Below are 20250 nucleotides of genomic sequence, written 5' to 3'. Positions count from 1 at the left end.
ATTCACAGATGCTATGAGTACCTATGTGCAACTCTTCTACCATGTCCTGAACCATTTTCTTCTTCTGAGTTATCCACTCTGCTTCTTTCCATCTTGCCTTCTGCCATGATTGTCAAAACTCAAGAGGATGGGAGGGGCCTGTTAACCTCATCTACTGTAAAAAAGAATCATCTGTTCCTGAATGAGGATGAGAAGATGCACTCTACTCAGTGGTTGTGAGGATAAGAACTTAGGGAACAGTTAAACACCATGCCCATTTACCAGAATAAGAATACTAGGCTCTCTCCCAGGGCCTGTGACTTACCCAGCCATAGGTTCTTAATGGTGACAGACATAAATTATATCTTGCAAAGTGGGCCTTAAAATCCAACCCTAAAGCAGTTGATTACTGTCATAGAAATTTGGCCATTATTGCACCAATAGGTTTATTTTGTTAAGCCACTAGAACCGTAGTTTACAGGTTTCACAGTTGGATAAAGCTGCTGTTATTGTACTTTCCTGCTATCACATGTAGCATCCCCTGTGCTATGAAAGCTAGAGTGTAGGAGTGGTCACTTCCATTCAGGCACCAGCCACATTTCTTCATGTTCTGTGACCCAAGAATTGCAAAAGACTATAATGTTTAGGGGGTTTAAGTAACCCAAATCTTGGAAAGCGGTACTGCTAACCTGCCCCTGGACTTTTTTTTTCCCCTTTGGATAGACTATGCTATCAGATAGAGCAGTGTCCCCCTGTTGCAGGGTAACAACAATTAAACTCCTTTTATATGTGCTCGGGAGTTTGTTTCTGGAAGCTTTTGTACTACTAGGTCTCTACATGCTAGATGGTTACCTCTCAACGATACCTTCCTATGCCCCACCCTATCAACTCCTCTTACCCACTAGTCTACAGTCCCTGTTCACAGAACCTGAGCTGTTTCCCTACCTGTAAGCTTAGTATTCCATTGCCTCAGACTAGTTTCCTGGGCACTTCAATTAAACATATTTCTGAATATTCAAAGCTAGTACCCATCTGATGTTTGTGTATCTGCGTGCGGTTTGTGTCACTCAGCTTTCCAGCGCCATTCATTGGCTGCAAAATTCCTCATTTCATTTCTCTTTACAGGAAAGTAATGTTCCATTGTGTAAATGTCCCACGGGGTCATTATCCCATTCACCTGTTTGTGACCATCCTGATGAAACATTTAGTGTTTCTGTAGCGGGATACGGAGTCGTTTGGATTGTGCCCAGGAGTGGTATAGCTGAATTATATGGTGGAACTCCTCTAGCTTCTGGAGGAATTTCCACACTGATCCCCATAGTAGCTGCATATGCTTACTCTCTCGCTAACAGGAAATAAGTGTTCTCCTTTCTACACATCCAAGCGACGATTTGTTGCAAGTTGTTCTTATGGCCTTAGTCATTCTGACTGCAGTAAGATAAAATTTCAAAGTAGGTTGAATGCGCATTTCCCTGATGCATACCTCAGCCATTTGAGAACTAATTTTTTAGGTTTATTTTTAAACTTTTCTATATTCTAGACACTAACCAGCATTGAGTATATGACTGCTATAACCATAATTGATATTTCCCAAGTTTTTATTTATTTATTTTTATTTTTAATTAGATATTTTCTTTTTTTTTTTACATTTCAAATGCCGTGTTCCCAGTTTTTAAGATGTCTCTTCACTAGAATGATTGTGTTATTTGCTCTATAGAAACTTTTATTTCATGAGGACCCATTTGCTAATTCTTAGTCTTCATTCTTATGTTACCAAGGTCTTGTCCGAAGACCTTCCCTGTGCCTATAAGTTCAAATGTATGCCCCTACTTTCTCCTTTAAAAGACTAAAACATTAGGCATTATATTGAGATTACTGAGCCACTTTTGGTTGAGTCAATACAGAGTGAAAGTTAATTCTTCTACATGTAGTTGTCTAGTTTGTCTAGAGTCTTTAGTTGAAGGTTCTGAATTCTCTCCAATCTATAATTTTTGCCTCTTTGTAAAAATCAGGTATATGCAAGAGTTTAGATTTATTAATTTTATTCCTTTAATCAATGTGTCTCCTTTGATTCAGACTTCATGCTTTTTTGATTTCTATAGCTCTATAGGATAACTTGGAATTGGGGCTTGTAATATCTTAGCTGTATTTTTATCATTCAGATGTATATATTCTAGGTCTTTTGCATTTTGATATAAAATTTAAGATTGTGTTTTTAATTTCTGTGATGAAATGCATTGGAATTTTGATGGCAATTGCACTTCATCTGTGGATTGCTCTTGGTAAGACAGACATTATCGCAGTATTGATCTTACCAGACTCATGATGCCCATGAGTGGTATAGCTGAATATCTTTTGGTGTATATGCCAATTTCTTTTTTCGTTGTCCTAAAGTTTTGATTTTATAGGTCTTTTGCATCCCTGGTGAGATTTAATCTGAGACATAGTTTGAGGCACATAGAAGGCTGCCTGTTTTTGTATATAATCTTTCTTCTTGCTGATTTCCTGAACATGTTTATCAACTGTAGGAGTTTTAGGAGTTAGTGTAATGCTGTCTTTGTAAAGAGGATTTGAAAACATTCTTTACTCTTCTATTTTATGGAACAGTTTGAGAAACATCAGCTTTAGTTCTTCCTTAAAGATCTGGTAGAACTCTGCAATAAATCCACCTGCACCTGGGCTGGTTTGGGTTTGGAGGATTTTTATTGCGGACTTAACCTTGTTATTCATGATGGATTTATTTAAATATTTATGTCTTCCTGGATTACTCCAGCATGTCAGAAGCATTAAGAAACTTGTCCATTTCTTTAGATTTCCAAGTTTTATGGCATGGAGGTTTTGGAAGAATGTCTTCTGCACTTTCTGAATTTCAGAGGTGGTCTCTCTTTTTTCATCCCCAATTTTATTAATTTAGGTCTTCTTTCTTTTGATAATTTGGCTAATGTTTTGATCAAATTTGTTCATTTTTTCAAAGAACCATTTCTTCTTTTAATTTATTTTATTTTTCTTTGTTCTTAATTCATTAATTTATGCTCTAATCTTGGATATTTCTCCCTGTTTATAGTCTGTGCATTTGTTTTGATTTTGTTTCTCCAAGTCCTTTCAGTACATCACTAAGTTTTTTATTTTGGTTTTGTCGTAAATATTTATAGCTATAACCTTTCCTCTTAAGACTGCCTTCATTGCATCCTGCAGATTTATGTATGTTGCTTTTTCATTTTGATTCTCTGCTAGTTTAGTTTTAACTTTCTAGTTTTATGTTTTTAATAATCTAGCCAGTGTTGTTAAATCTCCATGATTTTATATTTTCTGTAATTTTTATAGCTGTTGATACCTACTTTTACTTTGTTGCTGTCAGATAAGATATAAAGAATTGTTCAAATTTCCCTATAGTTGTTGAGAGATAGTTTATCTTTTATGTTCCAGAATATGTTGTAATTTGTTGAAGTTTCTGGGGGCTGCTGAGATAACTGTATTGTCTAGTGTTTGGATGTATTGCTCTGTAGGGATTTATTTGATTTGGGAAGTCACCTACCTCTACTACTTCCCTGGTCACCCTTTCCCCAGATGATCCTTTCATGAGTGTATAATGTTAAAGTTACATAATATTAATGTGTCATGTTGAAACAATTGCATTACACCTAGCAGAATTTGCTTTATAAAGTTTGGTGCTTGAAAGTTTATAATATCTTCCTTATGGCTTGTCCCTTTGATCAGTATGAAGTAACCTTCTGAATCTCTTCTGATTGGTTTAACTTAGAAGTCTAGGAGATAACAACCAAACATGACAAAAATAAAACCTAATAAGATAAAGCAAAAACTGTTGTATCAAAGTTGAACATGGCAGCTCAACAGGAGGAAAAGTGTCTCAAGAGCAGGCACAAGAGTCAGAGACCTACTTGTTCAGTCAGGAGTCCCATAAAAATACTAAGCTAAAAACTCTAACACCAAGGACCTAGTAAAAACCCATTTAAGCCTTCTGCTTCTTGCCCCAATCTCAGAGAGTTCAGATGCACCTTGATTGGTTGATTCAGAGGGCCTGGTTCTCCTGCCTCTTACACACTTCCCTCCTCCTCTTCCAGTGTTCCCTGAGCTCTGAGGGGAGGGAGTTGATGAAGACCTCCTATTTAGACACACACGTACACACACACACACACACACACACACACACACACACACACACCCTCTCTGTATAATTTCTGGCTATGGTTCTCTTCATCTGTTCCAATATGCTACCCAAGGAAACTTCTCTAATAATGACTAGATAAGCCAGTGATCTATGAGTATAGCAGAATAGCCTTATAAGTCCATCCATCCATCCATCCATTCATTCATTCATTCATTTTAGACTAGTAGTGCTTGGTTTTATCTTAGGTCTCTAGGCTAACTAGTCTCTGGTTCTTGATCAACAAAACAGAGTTGTACTTGGTTTTCTTCTCATGGAGTGAGCCTTCAGTGTAATAAGAAGACACTGACTGCTCTCACAATTCTGTGTCATAAATGCCCTAGGATATTTTGCCAGCAGGATAGATTGTATGTCAAAGGTTTTGTGGCTGTTTATATTTTTCTTTTAGTAACCTGCACCAAAGCACTAGTATGTGGGGGGAGAAGGCTCCATATAGGCACCAGCCCGACTTCTCCATGATTATAGAGGTGTAAGTATATATGTTGTCTTTAGCAGTAGGGCCCTGCTGTAAGTTAGCAGATAGTATACCTTTATTTTATCAACAGCCTAGGTTGTTCGTACATTTCCATTGGATCCCTTGTCTAACAATTCAATTGAATGCAACCCAGTCCAGCTATTGGAAGACTTGTTTGCTATCAAGTGATCACCATTTGAGACTCCATGTCCCCACTATTTGGATACCTTACTGGGATCATCATGTGTTTTAGGAAGGTTTGTCTGTACTAGGTTTTCATATCATCCCTTAAATGTGTCTTAATTCCAGTTGTCTCTCCATGTATTCTCCCCTCTACCCTGTGTTTTCTCCCATTCCCCACCAGATCCTATTGTTCCTGTCCTGAGTCCACCCCTTAAATCTTTTCTATTTCCCACTCCTAGGGACATCTATGCATTCCCCACTATAAACCTCCTCTTTACCTCTCTAAGTCTATAGATTATAGCTGGATTATAATTTTCATGATGGCTAATATTCAATTTTAAGCTACTTCATATGATGTTTGTCTTTCTGTGTCTTGGTTACCTCACTGAGGATGATTTTTTAGCATTATTCATTTGCCAGTCAATTTCATTATCTCATATTTTAAAAAATATTTATTTATTTATTTATTTATTCATTTATTTATTTAATGTTTGTGAGTACACTGTTTCTGTCTTCAGACACACCAGAAAAGAGCACCTTGTTCCATTACTGATGGTTGTGAACCACCATGTGGTTGCTGGGAATTGAATTCAGGATGTCTGGAAGAGCAGCCTGTGCTCTTAACCACTAAGCCATCTCTCCAGACCATTTCATTTTTTTTTTTAACAGCTGAGTCATTCTCCATTGTACTACATGTTCCACAGTTTCTTCATCCATTCTTTTGGTGAGAGACATCTAGGTTGTTTCAAGTTTTTGTCTGTTATGAGAAGAACATCAATGAATATGGTTGAACATGTGCCTTTGTGGTAATATGGGGTATCCTTTGGGTATATGACCAAGAGTGGTATAGCTGGAACTTGAAGTAGATCTATCCCAACTTTCTGAGGAACTGCCACCCTTATTTCCATAGTGACTATATAAGTTTGCATTCCCACCAACAATGGAGGAGTATTCCCCTTCCTCCACATCTTCACCAGCATGAGCTGTCACTTGTGTTACGGATCCTAACCATTCTGACAGGTATATGGTAGAATCCCAAAGTAATTTTGATTTGAGTTTCCCTGATCGCCAAGGATTTTGAACATTTCTTTAAGTGTTTCTCAACCATGTGAATTTCCATTATTGAGAATTCTCTTACATCTGTACTGAATATTTGAATCGGACTATTTGATTGTGGGGTTTTTTTGTTGTTGTTGTTGCTGTTGTTTTGATATAGTTTCTTGAATTCTTTGTCTTCTTAAAAGAACAGTGAGACCATTGAAACTCAAAGGTATTGAATGTTCTGTATTGATCCCTGTCTTTTTGTTGATTTTATGGTGTTTATTTTCTTTAGACTTTCTTTATCACTCACTTACCTAATGTTACCGCTTTACTATCATCTCTTAGACATGCCTCATCCTTTCTTCAGTCCAAAGTATTTCTTCCAGTTTCCTTTGTAGAGCAGGGTTTATTGTCACATCCTTTTAACCAGCCCTTACTACAAAAAATGTTCTTCTTATGAACATTATAAGACATAGTATGCTGATTATGACACATAGTATGGCCATAGTAGTCTGTGGTAGAATCTCTAGTATTAAGGAACTTGGAGAATAATGGTCCAATGCCCTTTGGTTATTAAACTCTCCAATGAAAACTGTGTTGTTCAGCCTGCCTCTATCTATGACTTGTCCTTTCCTGCAGCATTTAAGACCCTGCCTTTGTTCTGTACATTCAGTGTATGATTACTCTATGACATGGGGAGTTTCTTTTATGGTTCTGTCTATTCGGTGTTCTGTGTAGTTCTTGCAACTTGATAGGCATCTCTTTCCTTAGACTTACATAATTTTGTTGAAAATAGCCTCTGGCCCTTTAATCAGGACTGTCTCCCCTTTTGATACCTATAATTCTTAGTATCCTATAGTTAATGCATGCTATGTTCTTGGATGTTTTTAGTTTTATTTGTTTTTTTTTTTTGATTGAGTGATCCATTTCCTCTACCTTGTCTGCAAACCCCTATAATCTCCTTTCCACTTGGTCTATTCTATTGATAAGACTTTCTCCTGAGTTTTTTTGTTTGAATACTGAACTTTTTATTTAAAGTTTTATTTTATTTGGGCTTTATTCACAATCTCTATCCTTTTATTAAATTTTATTTTCATATACTGAATGGTTTTTCTCCATATTTTATTGAATACTTTTCTTCACATGGTCTTATCTCTGACATTTATTCTCATGCTCTTTGTATTTTTGAACATATTCGTAATGCTGTTTTGAAAAACTTGTATGTCATCTCAGGGAACATTAACATTAGGGTGCTATTTTTTGGAGAGAATATACTTTCTTGGATATTTGTGTTTATGATTTTGTTATGGGATCTAGGTATCTGAAGTTACATAATTGGTAATACAATTTTTATGGATATATGCCCCAACTTTGGAAGAGTAGACATTTGAATCTCTATAGGCTGTTATTCACATTTTTTCAGAATTTAGACCAACTGGCTAGTACTTCGTTTTCAGCCTTTGGTCCATACAGTGTTGATTTGCAGAGGCTGTATCAGAAATGGTCCTATCCTAGCTAGGACATACAACTTATGAGCCCAGCAGCCAACCATACATAGAATGAGCAGATTCTCACTGAATATTCTCAGAAGTCTGTAGAAGGCTCAAAGGGTTCTAAGTATCAGTGGGTGGTATTACCTGGAAAGGCATTATGAAACTTTATGCCTGGTCCTCCAGTGCTACATTAAAGCAGGATGGAGAGTCATTGGTCCTCCGACAGTGTGTGAGGGTAGCTACCTAGGGAAGTTGTACAGAACTGTGCATCGTCCTTTCTAGTGGGATCTGCAGGCCCTGGGGAATAATACTTCAACTTTTGATATACACTCTTCTTTTCTTACAGAAAGCTGGTTGTGATGGTTTATTGGGGTCTCTTGCCAGGGAAGATCATTGTGGCATATGTAACGGCAATGGAAAATCATGCAAAGTCATTAAAGGTGATTTTAATCACACCAGAGGGGCAGGTAACTGTTCTTTATTTTTCCTACTCAATAAACTGTAGTGTCTTTGTAGATAAAAACTAGATTAAATTTGATTTAGAAATCACAGTTTTTATTCTACTGAAGACATTTTCAATGAGTTTTTAATAATTTTATAGATGACATACAATACACAGGATATGAGCCAGAAACTTGAGCAAGCTTATTTTTCAATAACAAAAACATGAAGTCATGTGTTGTGCATTCTAGAAGTCAGCACAGGAAGGGAGTAATCTAATTTGCATCAGCGCATGTTACCAGGCTTCTAAAATGCTTATTAGCCAGTGAAAAGCATGTCTAACAAAAATAGTGATTTGCAACAGCTTGAAACAACCATTGGCAATATTAGTTTCAGCGTTCCAGTTTTCCATTCCCCTTTTAATAATTCCTTTACTTAATTTCAGGGGAGAAATTTTTGAAAGTCGAAATCTCAAACAGGGTAGTGTGCTGGAAATCAGAGCAGGGACAAAATTTCCACGCACATTAATAGCAAGAGTCCCCCCTGTTCCTTTTTCCCATCTGTAAATGCTACACACAGGGAATGTGAGGGATGTGGTCCATATAGTGTGCGTCGAGAGTTCCTTGCCACAAAAAGTAATTATTAGTATTGGCACTGAATTATAATAACCCACAAGTACTTTATAAACACACACATATATACATGAATAAACATATATATGTGTGTGTGTGTGTGTGTGTGTGTGTATGTATGTATATATGCTCACTTATAAATACACACAAATATACCTAAACATACAAACACAATCTTATATAAATACACACACCACATATCACTACATTATCAGGTTCTCAAGCTTTCTGGGAAGAAGCAAATATTTTCTGTGCTTCATAGAGTCCTTTCCTGGACATATTATTATCTGTTGGATCAGGATTTATGACTGTTTTCTTTTAAAAAGATGTATTTTATTATATGTAAATCTCTGTGTATGCTTGTGTGTGTCATGTGTGTGTGTGGGGGGCATGCCCTCAAAAGTGAGAAGAAGGTGTTTGAGCCCTGGGAGCTGGAGTTCCAGGACGTTGTGAGCTGTCTGACAAGGGTGCTCTAATCCAAACTTTGGTCCTCTGAAAGAGCAGTAAATGCTTAGAGGAAAATATATTTTAGTATCTCTCTAGCCCCCATTTACAACTATATCCACACTATCACCTACATGTTCCAATTAATATTTAAATTCTCAAGTCGAAGAAAATGAAAAATTCTAATTCTAAAATATAAATTAATTCTATTTGACAAACCATCAATGATGTTGGACAATCACTGAAACTGAAGTCATGTTAAATAAGTGAGTTGTTCTAAGAGTGAAGTCAGAGGAATCCTTGGGAGGTGAAATGAAGTTGTTTGCTTGTTTTGTTGTTTGTTTTGCTTAACAGAATAAAAGATAAACAATTCAAATCTGTCAGTGCTCATTTAGGAAAGACAAGATACACTTAGCTGGAACAGATTCTCAAACCTTCGGTTAAAAAATGTAACTGTAACAGATGGCCCATCCCACCCCATTCCCACAGCTGTGACGTGAAGTGTACAGAATTCAAATGTGATTTGAAAGACCACAATATACTGAGCCTTTTCTGTACTCACTCCATCAGATTTGCTCTTCAAGAGCTAAGGCCACTACCCGTCTCAATCCTCATTACATATAGAAAACAAAACCTTTTGTTTTTGTCTATCTTTTGGGGGAGAAGTTCCCTTGACTTGTACAATTCACTCTTTCCTCTGGCTCACCATAGTGTTTTCAAATGTGAGTCATAGATATGTACCTTAAAAAAAGGACAGCAGTGTATTGCTAAGCTGTGTATGCTGAGAAAGGGGGAGTGCCCTAAAAAACCCAGTTTTTATTGTTGATCAGAGAATTAACCATGATATTCTATGCTATCTTTTAACATAATTTTACAATTTATTTGACTCCCATCTACATAAATGTCCATTCGAACTTATTTCTACACACAGATACCCACCAGCCACATGTCTGTCCTCATTGCTGTTTTGTCTTTGTACCAATGCTTTCCATTTGGATCTGCTGCAAACAGTTGGATGTTACTGAAAATTGTCAACTCATTGAGTAATTAGATAAACTTTCTCTTGAATGGAAGTTTGATTCATGTGCCCAGAGACTGGGGAGATGTCTCAGTTGATAAACAGTATAATATGCAAGCTTGAGGACCAGAGTTCATTTTCCTAGTGTGTATGTAAAAATCCCTAAACCAACCAGCCAACCAACCAACCAACCAACCAACCAACCAGCCAGCCAATCCAGGCACGGCCTTGAGCATTTGTAATCACAGAGCAGGGGAGATGGGAGACAGGAGGATCCCTGGAGCTTGCTGGTCAGCCAATCTTGCTGGATCAGTGAGGTCTAGATTTAATGAGTCACCCCATTTCAAAACAATAAGATAAAGAGTGAGGAAGATACATGAGGTCAACCTCTGATCTTACACATAGGTCCATGTGCACATATATATGTGCATATGCACACACACACACATACACACAAACACACTCATACACATACATCCCATTTGGCTTTATTTTATCTCTGCCACCAGATGGGTTCTATATCACCTTTTTCTTTATTCTGAATACCACACTATTTTTTAAATTACATGATTAATAGACAGGAGAGAAAATTGAAATTATCTTTGTCTTTTTAAAGATTCGAATCAGATCTTAGCCAAATACATAAATTTTTACATAATGTCTTAAAAGGAATGTTAAGTTTAAAACAACTAGTAAGCTAAAACTGGGTTCTTTCTTTGGGCCCTATTTCTCATTAAGGAACTCCAGTTTCTTCTTTTTCTTGCATTTTCTCTCATTTTATTCCACCTTGTTTTACTTTAATTCAAGTATTATATCCTTAACAACAGCTGGAAATATTTTCTGAGGACATCCACTCTTTGCCTGTGTGATACCTACAGAGGTGATGGTGACTCCAGGCCTCCCACTGTATCCCTACACCCTTCTACTCCCTGTCTCCCAACCTCACCTACTCTGTCTTGTCCATTTGTTCATCTCCTTGGGAATACTTGGTCTCTCCGCCTGTGCTTAGGCCCTCCAGGGAATGTACTAGGCCAACTGTCTTGTCTACTTTCTCTGCTCTTTCTAGCTTGAGGAATCCCCAGAGAAAAATGCCCTGGGTTGATTTTAGTTTGTCCTACTGTCTCTAAGGAGGCTATGCCACAGGCTTCTTCCTTTCCTCACAATACTTCATGTGTTACAATAGCCTTCTTACCTTCTCAGTAGAGCTCTGTGCTCAGACTTAACACAAAACCTTACCTGATGTCAGGTCTCTCTATAGCTCTTAAAACATGGTAGGTGCAACTAAAACCAAAGGTGTGTGTTGAGGGTGGGGTCCATCAAATCAGTGAGAAGAGATTTTATAAGAACACAGGATTCATGGCATGCTTTACTGACTCTTACAGGTTATGTAGAAGTGCTGGTGATACCTGCTGGAGCAAGAAGAATCAAAGTTGTGGAGGAAAAGCCGGCACATAGCTACTTAGGTAACTGATATTGCAAACTCAGGAACTTAGTGTGAGCCTAACTCTTAGCTGTTGGCACTTACATGACAGAAGGAAGTCGGTTTGTTTCTAGGTTTGCACTTGAACTTCCTGGAAAGCATCTCTTTAATATTAAATAAGAGTTTCCCATTCTCCAAGGGACTCCTAGGAGCAAAACCAATTTGATTTTCTGTTGAGAGAGTATAAAGTTCTCCCAAATCTCAGCTCACGATACAAACCAAAATGAAACAAAACAAAAACATCTCATTAAATAACTGTCATGTTTTATTCCAAACATATGCATATGTAATACAATCCATTAACACATTTACTTCACATGTAAACAACCATGCATATATTTCCATGTGTGAATGAGCAGGTATTTTTGTTGTAATGATTACTTTAGAAGCAGGAAATGTTTGTCTCTAAAACAAGCCAAGCATAGTTAAAGTATTTGATCTTGTGTTAGGTTTCTCTGTCTTGCTTCACTCCAGAAAAATCTCACCTGTGAAGAAAATATTTTTAAAGCTTTGAATATTCCAGGGAAGACTATATAGGCTATTTTAATATTTTAATTAAGTCAACTGATAACTTTTTAATATAACAAAGTACCATAATACTGAAATCAAACAGAATGAAGTCACATGGAAGGACCAAACAGATTTTAAACACTGCATGTTAAATCACCTTTTAAAAACACCTTGCAACCTTTTGCTTTAAAAAATTATGTCCTTGTTATTCTCAACTGAGCAGTAAATGCCCCAGTAGGAAAACTCTTTGCCCATGGAGTACAGTCCATCTCACATGTTACTACTCTGCAGTATAAAAAGTATAAAAAGTAAAAAATAGTCTTGGCTTTGAATCATTCTTCCATTAGGATTTGTTCCTTTTTGGGGGGAACAAAAGAAAGTAAGAGAAACTCCTTGATTATGTGAGATGCTCTTTAGTTTATATATATATATATATATATATACATATATATATATATATATATATCAAACTATATATACATACATATATGTATATACATATACATATATCTGATTGAAGTTACTTGCAATGGCTTTTGATGTGTTTTAAATATGAGAAGATCACTCCAAATTCAAGTAAGAATACCCAGTTTTTGAAGATAGTGGTAGTTCATGATTAAGACACATTCACTCAATAGCTAACCACTGATCACACTCACATCCATTTTCTTTATTCCCAAGCTACAAAAATACATAGCTGTCTCAGATGAACCTTTTCAGTTCAATAAACTTTGAGCTAATGGGAAAAGATTTAATAACCTGACAAATGTAGCTAAATAAATTAGCCAGTTTTGTAAATAAGAAACCGCCATGCTGCCTCTTCCTTGGCCTTCAATGACCTAACTTCATTTTTCGATCGCCCTGTATGGTTACCATAGTTACCATATTCTTCAAGGTTAACAAATCCTTTTTTTTTTTTTATTTTGAATGGTCACATTATTTGACATGTAAAACACAGTTTCCCTTGGCTCCTTAAATGTTCTCTTCGTTTTTTTTCTAGTCCATTCTACTTTTCCTTGATGGATGCTTCTTTGCTGCTCTCAATTTGTGCATTCGAACATAGTTTTCAAATTTTCCCATATGTTGGAACTTTGGCCTAAGCCCTTCTCTCTTGCTAGCCTTGCTTTGTCTCCAGAGAATCTCATCTAGAAATGCTACATGTCTATTTGCTGGAAGACATAAAATGAAAATGGAAACAAAAACAATAACAAAAACTTCAAGTTTCAGTAAGATAATTGATTTCTACCTCTAGTTGAATACACTTTTGGCTTATTTAATGGCGAATATACTTTTCTGGGGTTTTGTAATGTTTGACTCAAACTTGGGTACATAAACCAGCAGAAATAAATCTATCCTTCAGAGCTCTGGAATCCAGACATCCAAAATTCATTTCAGTGTACTAAGCTAAAGTGTCCACACAGTCTTTGTCTTTGAAAGATCGTGTGAGAGCAGCAGTCAATCTTCCTAGCTCCTAGTGAGTGTCAGTCATTACTTACTTTGTGGTAGCATCATGCCAGCAGCTGTCTCTACGATCCGTTGCCTTTTCTTCAGTGTTTAAATCTGCCCCATGACTTCATAGACTGACAGGCAAGACTGCGTTTAGCACCTCATCCATGACTCAGGACAACTGTGTGCACCACAGAAGGTAACTTCCTTCATCTTCTCAGGCTGCAATGACAAAAATACAGGAGACTGGGCAGTCCACAAATAAGTCCAATTCATTTTTCACTTTGGAGAGCTGGGTAAACCAAGATCAAGATGCTGGAAGGTTTGCTATTTCCTGAAGGTCTAGATTTGTAGAAGACATTTTGTTTCCTCACAAGGTAGCTAGCAAGCTATTCAGACTGCAATGAGTTCTCTAACCTGTCCCTGAGAGCACAGCTTTACTGAAAGACTCCACAGTTTTATCACCTTGGGAATTTTGTATGATGTTCATATTTAGGAACATCTACAGGTCGTCATTCAGCTTACCATAATTACTCATTTCTATCAGCTGTTTATGCTGGAGCCAAGAGTCTTCCTCAGTCAATCCTTGCCTTCGTTTCCAGCTCTGCTCTGATGATTGGCAGATCATGCCACATGCTTAAAACTATCATTCTCCACGTGCCCTTGGAGCTCCACCATGCCGCCTGTTACACTTTATTCCTTTCGTAGCTTGCGACTTCCAAATGTCCTTATTACTTTGTGTTTACTGTATGCAGCTCCGTGGATGATTGTTGAGGATGTTTTGCTCATTGCCTTCTCTGCAATGACAAAAATAACATATGCTATGTAGGAAATAATCTCAACATTTTGAATAAATTGCATAAAGGAAAGATGTTTTACACCTGTTAGTGGTTGCTGTAGAACAACATGTAACAGGCATCTGTTAAATAAAGCCTTCAACACCTGGGAGAAGCAGATACTTGTTTTTTCTTAATTAATTAATTAATTAATTTACACTCCAGATTTTATTCCCCCACCCCTGTCCACCCTCCGAGTGTTCCACATCCCATACCTCCTCCCACCCCCTGTCTACACATGTATGTCCCCACCCCTGACTCTACCTGATCTCTAAACTCCCTGGAGCCTCTAGTCTCTTGAGGGTTAGGTGCATCATCTCTGAATGAACACAGACCCAGCAGTCCTCTACTGTATGTGGTGGGGGCCTCATATCAGCTGGTGTATGCTGCCTGTTTGGTGGTTCAGTGTTTGAGAGATCTCAGGGTTCCAGATTGAGACTGCTGGTCCTCCTACAGGGTTACCCTTCTCAGCTTCTTTCAGCCTTTCTCTAATTGCACAATAGGGGACAGCTGCTTCTCTCCACTGGTTGGGCGCAAATATCTGCATCTGACTCTTTCAGCTGCTTGTTGGGTCTTCTGGATTCGGTCATGCGAGGTCCCTTTTTGTGAGCACTCCATAGCCCCAGTAATAGTGTCAGGCCTTGGGACCTCCCCTTGAGCTGGATCCTACTTTAGGCCTATCACTGGGCCTTCTTTTCCTCAGACTTCTCTCCATGTCCATCCCTGTAATTCTTTCATATGGGAACAATTATGGCTCAGAGGAATGTCCCCACTCCCTTACTTGATGCCCTGTCTTCCTGATGGAGGTGGGCTGTATATGTTCCCTCTCCCTACTGTCAGGCATTTTGTCTAAGGTCTCTCCCGTTGAGTCCTGAGAGTCTCTCACCTCCCAGGTCTCTGATACATTCTGGAGGGTTCCCACAACCTCCTACCTCCTGAGGTTGCCTGTTTGCATTCTTTCTGCTGGCCCTGAGGGCTTCAGTCCTTTTCTCTCACCCAATACCAGATCAGATTCACCTCTCCCCCTCACTCCCCCACCCAGTCCACTGTCCCTCCAAGGTCCCTCTCTCCCCATTTGAGATTGCTTTGTTCTCCCTCCCAGGTGGAACTGAGGTGTTCTCACTTGGGCACTTCAGTTTGTTGGCCATTTTGAGTTCTATGGACTGTATGTATCTTAGGTATTCTGTACTTTTTATTTCTTTTGGCTAATATCCACTTATTAGTGAGTACATAACATGCATGTCCTTTTGGGTCTGAGATACTTCACTCAAGATGATATTTTCTATTTTCATCCATTTGCTCGCATTCTACAAATTAAAAATTAAAAATTCCCAATTAAAAAGTTCAGAAGAATTAACAGAATATATATGCATGTTTTTATCTAGTATTCCAACTCTTTTAATCTGTGATCCTGAATGCAAAGTGTCTAGTCACAGAATCCATGTTTCGAACACAGATAGACCAATAGATCAAGCTGTGTGTGTGTGTGTGTGTGTGTGTGTGTGTGTGTGGTGTGGTGTGTATCTATGCATATTTTAATGTGTGTGGGTGTTTTGTCTATATGAATTTGTAAAACTTGAGTGTACGGTGCCAATGTCTTCAGAAGAGTGTATCAGATTCCTTGGAACTAGAGTTGTATAATTGAGCTGTGTAGGTTCTGGGACTCAAACCCAGGTCCTCTTTAAAAATGTAAGTACTCTTAACAGCTGAACCATCTCTGCAGCCTCTAGCCTCAATCGTTTAGTGAACCTTTTAAACAAAATGTTCTTGTAACCATTGGAATTTTCTAAAGTCAAAGTACTCTTCAAACTCATGTTCCTTTAACTCCACACATATTACCTCTTTTCTCCCTTTTTATATTTATGTTGATATAAATAAAGTAGGGGTATAAATCATAAAATATGCTCTTCTTTGATCACGGTTTACAGTTCAGCCGATCTCATCTCCTCATCCCCTCCATGGAACTCTACTCAGACCCAATCTTCTGTCATTATTTTTATTTTTGCTGCTGTTGTTATTTTAAGAATACACAGTTTAAAATTTGAGTCTAATATATGTCTTACATTCCTACTGTTAATTATTGTGAGCTCCCAAAATAACGTCTATTTTTCTAGATAGCACAAATGCTACTCCAGTGCATTTTGCTTACTTACCTTATATATTACGATGTAAGCCAAGTGCCTACTATTCCTTTCCTTACTGACATAATGAAGAGTATAGAGTTCAAGATGTAAGCAAATTGACCAACTGAATCAACCCATCAGTAGGCAATGCGTCCAACTGAATCAACCCACAGTAGACTAGGTAGGGGAAAGAACCAAGGGCTTCCAGAGAGGCTGAAGCAATTGAACGGAAGCATGTTGAAATGCAACTCTGGTGAGAGCTAGTAAGGATTCGAGGGTGACCTCTAGGTTTCAGTGTGGAGTGACTTAGGGCACCTGGATGGGAAAACGGGAAGTTACATGGTGTTAAGATCCTAGATTCCAAAGACCCACAAGTGGAAGCGTCATAAACCACTGTTCACACGGCTCCTTTGGGAACAGGAAGGAAGTTTAAGAAGCCTTCAAAGGAGATAAATTTAGAAAAATCAATAAAAAATAGAATTTTGGCAGACTGATCCCTCTTAAACAATTCAAATTGTTGACCTCAAATATATGTTATTCCATAGGACAAATGTAGTCACTTCCCAATACTGTTTCACTTTGCATTGCTCTTTCTTTTAATTATATTCACTTTTTATCATCTACTCTGAAGATTATGGCATTATTTTATTAATGATTGACCAACTAGCCCAAACTGACTCAAGCATATGTTTTTATTTATAAAATCATTATAGCTTATGAGTTCCAAAAAAAAAAAAAAAAAAAAAAAAAAAAAAAAAAAAACCTCACAAAAGCATCAAATCCAACTTACTCCATCCGAAATTTCACACACAGGGCACCAGGGCAAAAACCTCCTCGCTAAAAATAATTTAAAAATGAACAAAAGATAAAGCAACCCTCCATTTTAATATTTACCTCTTCATTTGATTACTTCAAGATGCTGTCACAAAGAGCTACAGGCTAAGTGGGTTATAAGCAATATAATTTTCTTCTCAGAGCTTATAAGGCTGGAAGGCTGGGCTCAGGGGACCACTATGGTTGGGTTCTGATGAGGATCTTTTATGAGCTGGAACCTGCTGACATCTGTGTCCTTACGTGGCAGAAGAAAAGGAAGCAAGGCCTCTCCGGGCTCTTAGAAGCACACTAATCTCATTTATGAAGATCGTGCCCTACTAGCCCCAGCCAACTCCAGTTACCTCACAATGACCCCACTGCCTAATCACATCACAGTGTGGATGGAGTTGGGTTTCAACATGGGAACCTGGAAGGGTACACCGCAGCCTGTAACATGTCTGAACGGGAGGGAAATTACGAAGTCCTAAAATGCCAAAACTACGATGAACGCAGAAAGGTGAATGCTGAATCTCCAGAGGTTCCACTTGACAGCAGGAACTGAAGTCAGACTCTGAAGGTCAGGGTGATGCTGTAGACAGAATGTAAACCCAATGGTGCTACAGAGTAATTCTCACGAGAGGCTTCCACTCAAAGTGGGACTTCAAAGGATTCCAAGGTTTGTGTGATACAGGGGCAAGAACAAAATGTATAGGTGGGTGGGAAAGCGGGGAAGTGTCTACAATAACATTAGTGTAAGACGGATGCAGAAAATCAACCATCCCGAGAATTTGCAATGCAAAGCAATCCCACATACATGCATCATCTGTTTCAGCTATCTGTGAAGCCACAGACCTTTGGGAGTATTTTGTCTTATTGCAGTACATCAGTATGGCTGACAGGTGCTGAGAGGAACACTTTCTACAAGCAACCCCCCCTGGCTCAAACCAGGTCTCAAAAGACTTTGGGAGATTCAACAAATAGGGTATTAAAATTAATCCAGAAAACAAAATCAAAATAGACCCCGTGAAGCAAACACCGCATTAAGAGAAGATCAAAACAATATTCAAGTTGTGTCACACATAGAAAATGTAAACAGAATTTCATAAATAACCAGCTTATTTAACTTTTTAGGAAAGCATTAAGAAAGTACAGGGAAAAAACTCTGACATCAAAGAAAATAATTCAGTTGCCTGCAAAATCTTTCTTTCCAAAATATATAAAATTATAATTTTCTGAGTATTTGAAAAAGTGAAATAAATATTCTTGATTAGTATAAAACAGCAACACATTTAGATATATTAACCACATCTGACAAATAGCATTTTTAGTGTATTTGAAGAACCTTGGATCCCCCCTTTTGCCTAAGCTATTTTGTTCAAAATTCATAGCAGTTTTACCTTGATTGTTACACATTGGAGTTATATTTGTGTGGAGGCCTTTTAATCTCTATCATTTTTAATTTATGCTGTATTTTGTTTTTGTGGAACTTTCCACATCACTATTATAAATGAGTTTTTGTTTGTTTTTAGTGTGGTCTATATTTTCTCCTTTCTTTATCTTTTTTTTTATTTTACTTATTCACTTTGTATCTCACTCACTGCTCCCTCCTGGCCACACCCTCCTACAATCCTTTCCCTATCCCCCTCTTTTCTGTCTCTGAGTGGGGGGGTGGGGAGTCCCTCCCAGTGTCTCCTGAAGCCTGGCACTTTGTGTCTCTGTGAAGCTAGTCACCTCCTGTCCCATTGAGGCCAGAATTTATATTTTCATATATCCTTTGTTTGGTACCATTTTGGTAACTGTTTTCGGCAGGGAATAATTTGTTTCATTTGTCTTCTCAAACTGGTTGGCTTAAAGCTGTTTCTGGTAGGTTCTTATTGTACCATCGTGCAGAAGGACAGTGTTCTCACCCTGGTTTCTACCAATGTTACATTGTATCTTGTTTTCTTGATCCATTGAGGCTTTATCAGTTAGTCTTTCCAAATAACCAAGTGTTGGTGGTTGCTTCTACCTTCAGTTTATTTCCGTTTGGTTGGTTCCTTTGTCATTTTCTTGCCTACCTTCAATAAAGGCAGAAGAGTGACTTCAGCCTCCTTCTTCCTTCTTTCCTCGTCAGAGCTACAAAAGTGCCTCCACACCCACTTTAGCTGTGTTTCAGAATGCACTTTTGGTTCAAGTTGTTTTCATAGAACCGTTGGTGGTTTCTTCTTGGAGCTATGAGTTATGTTCGAATAAACTTAACTTACAATTATTTTGAGATACTTATGTTGGGGTAAAAGAATACACGCAGTCAGGTGTTAATTGAGACTTGGTTTGTCACCTTTGAACTGAGGAGTTATTCTGAATTTTCCAGCTATAATCTTTACTTTCAGTCACAATAGAGTAGTTCAGGTTTTTTTTTTACAAGCTTACAGATATTCTTTTTGTTTGATAATCAGGGAAAGAGCAGTAAAGCAGTATCAAAGTGAATTTTTTCTTCCTCTCAAAATTAGATCAATTGTTTCTTTATGTATTTTGATGCTATATTATATATTTAAGATTGTTATATGATCTTAATAAATTAGTAGATGGAGGAACAGGGGGAGGGAAGAGGGATTATGGGACTTGTGGGGAGTGGGGACCCAGAAAAGGGGATCCCCTTTTGATATCATTTGATATGTAAATAAAGAATACATCGAATAAAAAATATATAAATAATACAATCATTTGGTATGTAAATAAAGAATACATTGAATAATATATATATAAATTAAAAAATGTTTAAAAATTATATAAATATATAAGTTTGTGTGTGTGTGTCTGTGTGTGTATGTGTGTGTGTGTATGAGTGTCAGTGGTACATGTACGTGTATGTGCAGTCTCATGAATGTGTGGGTATGCATGTAGAGGGTAGAGGATATGTTTTCTCTGTGTGTGTGTGTGTGTGTGTGTGTGTGTGTGTGTCTGTCTGTCTGTCTGTCTGTCTTCTTATCTCCTTTTAGATGGGGTCACTCAATAAACAAGAAGCTCACCATTTTGGCTGAGCTGTCTGAAAGCTCTCAGGATACAAGTCTCCCCATGCCGGAGTCATAGGCATGCTCCACGACACCATGTTTTGTGTGTGGGCTCTGGGAATTCAGATTCATCTTCTCATGCTTGCACAGCAAGCACTTACCCAGTGATCTACACCCAGCC

At 37.8% G+C, this 20250-nt stretch overlaps 1 protein-coding gene and 1 long non-coding RNA gene across 2 annotated transcripts in view; one reads left to right on the top strand and one right to left on the bottom strand.

The window, feature by feature from the left end:
• Positions 1 to 20250, top strand: part of Adamts19 (ADAM metallopeptidase with thrombospondin type 1 motif 19) — a 201116-nt gene that overhangs the window by 125382 nt on the left and 55484 nt on the right. The window contains exons 15-16 of the mRNA XM_052155432.1: positions 7683 to 7803; positions 11254 to 11334. Of these exons, the coding sequence (XP_052011392.1) occupies positions 7683 to 7803; positions 11254 to 11334 (202 nt within the window). The remainder of the gene's footprint in view (positions 1 to 7682; positions 7804 to 11253; positions 11335 to 20250) is intronic.
• On the bottom strand, positions 11636 to 14101 carry LOC127663735 (uncharacterized). The gene is made up of 3 exons (XR_007973008.1): positions 13833 to 14101; positions 13358 to 13529; positions 11636 to 11836 (listed from the first exon to the last, which is right to left on the bottom strand). It is a non-coding gene; the product is annotated as an uncharacterized LOC127663735 (long non-coding RNA).

This window comes from Apodemus sylvaticus, chromosome 13, assembly GCF_947179515.1.
Source record: "Apodemus sylvaticus chromosome 13, mApoSyl1.1, whole genome shotgun sequence".
Taxonomy (NCBI): Eukaryota; Metazoa; Chordata; class Mammalia; order Rodentia; family Muridae; genus Apodemus; species Apodemus sylvaticus.
The sequence above is the reverse complement of the archived record's forward strand: the minus strand, read 5'-3'. Positions and strand labels throughout refer to the sequence as shown.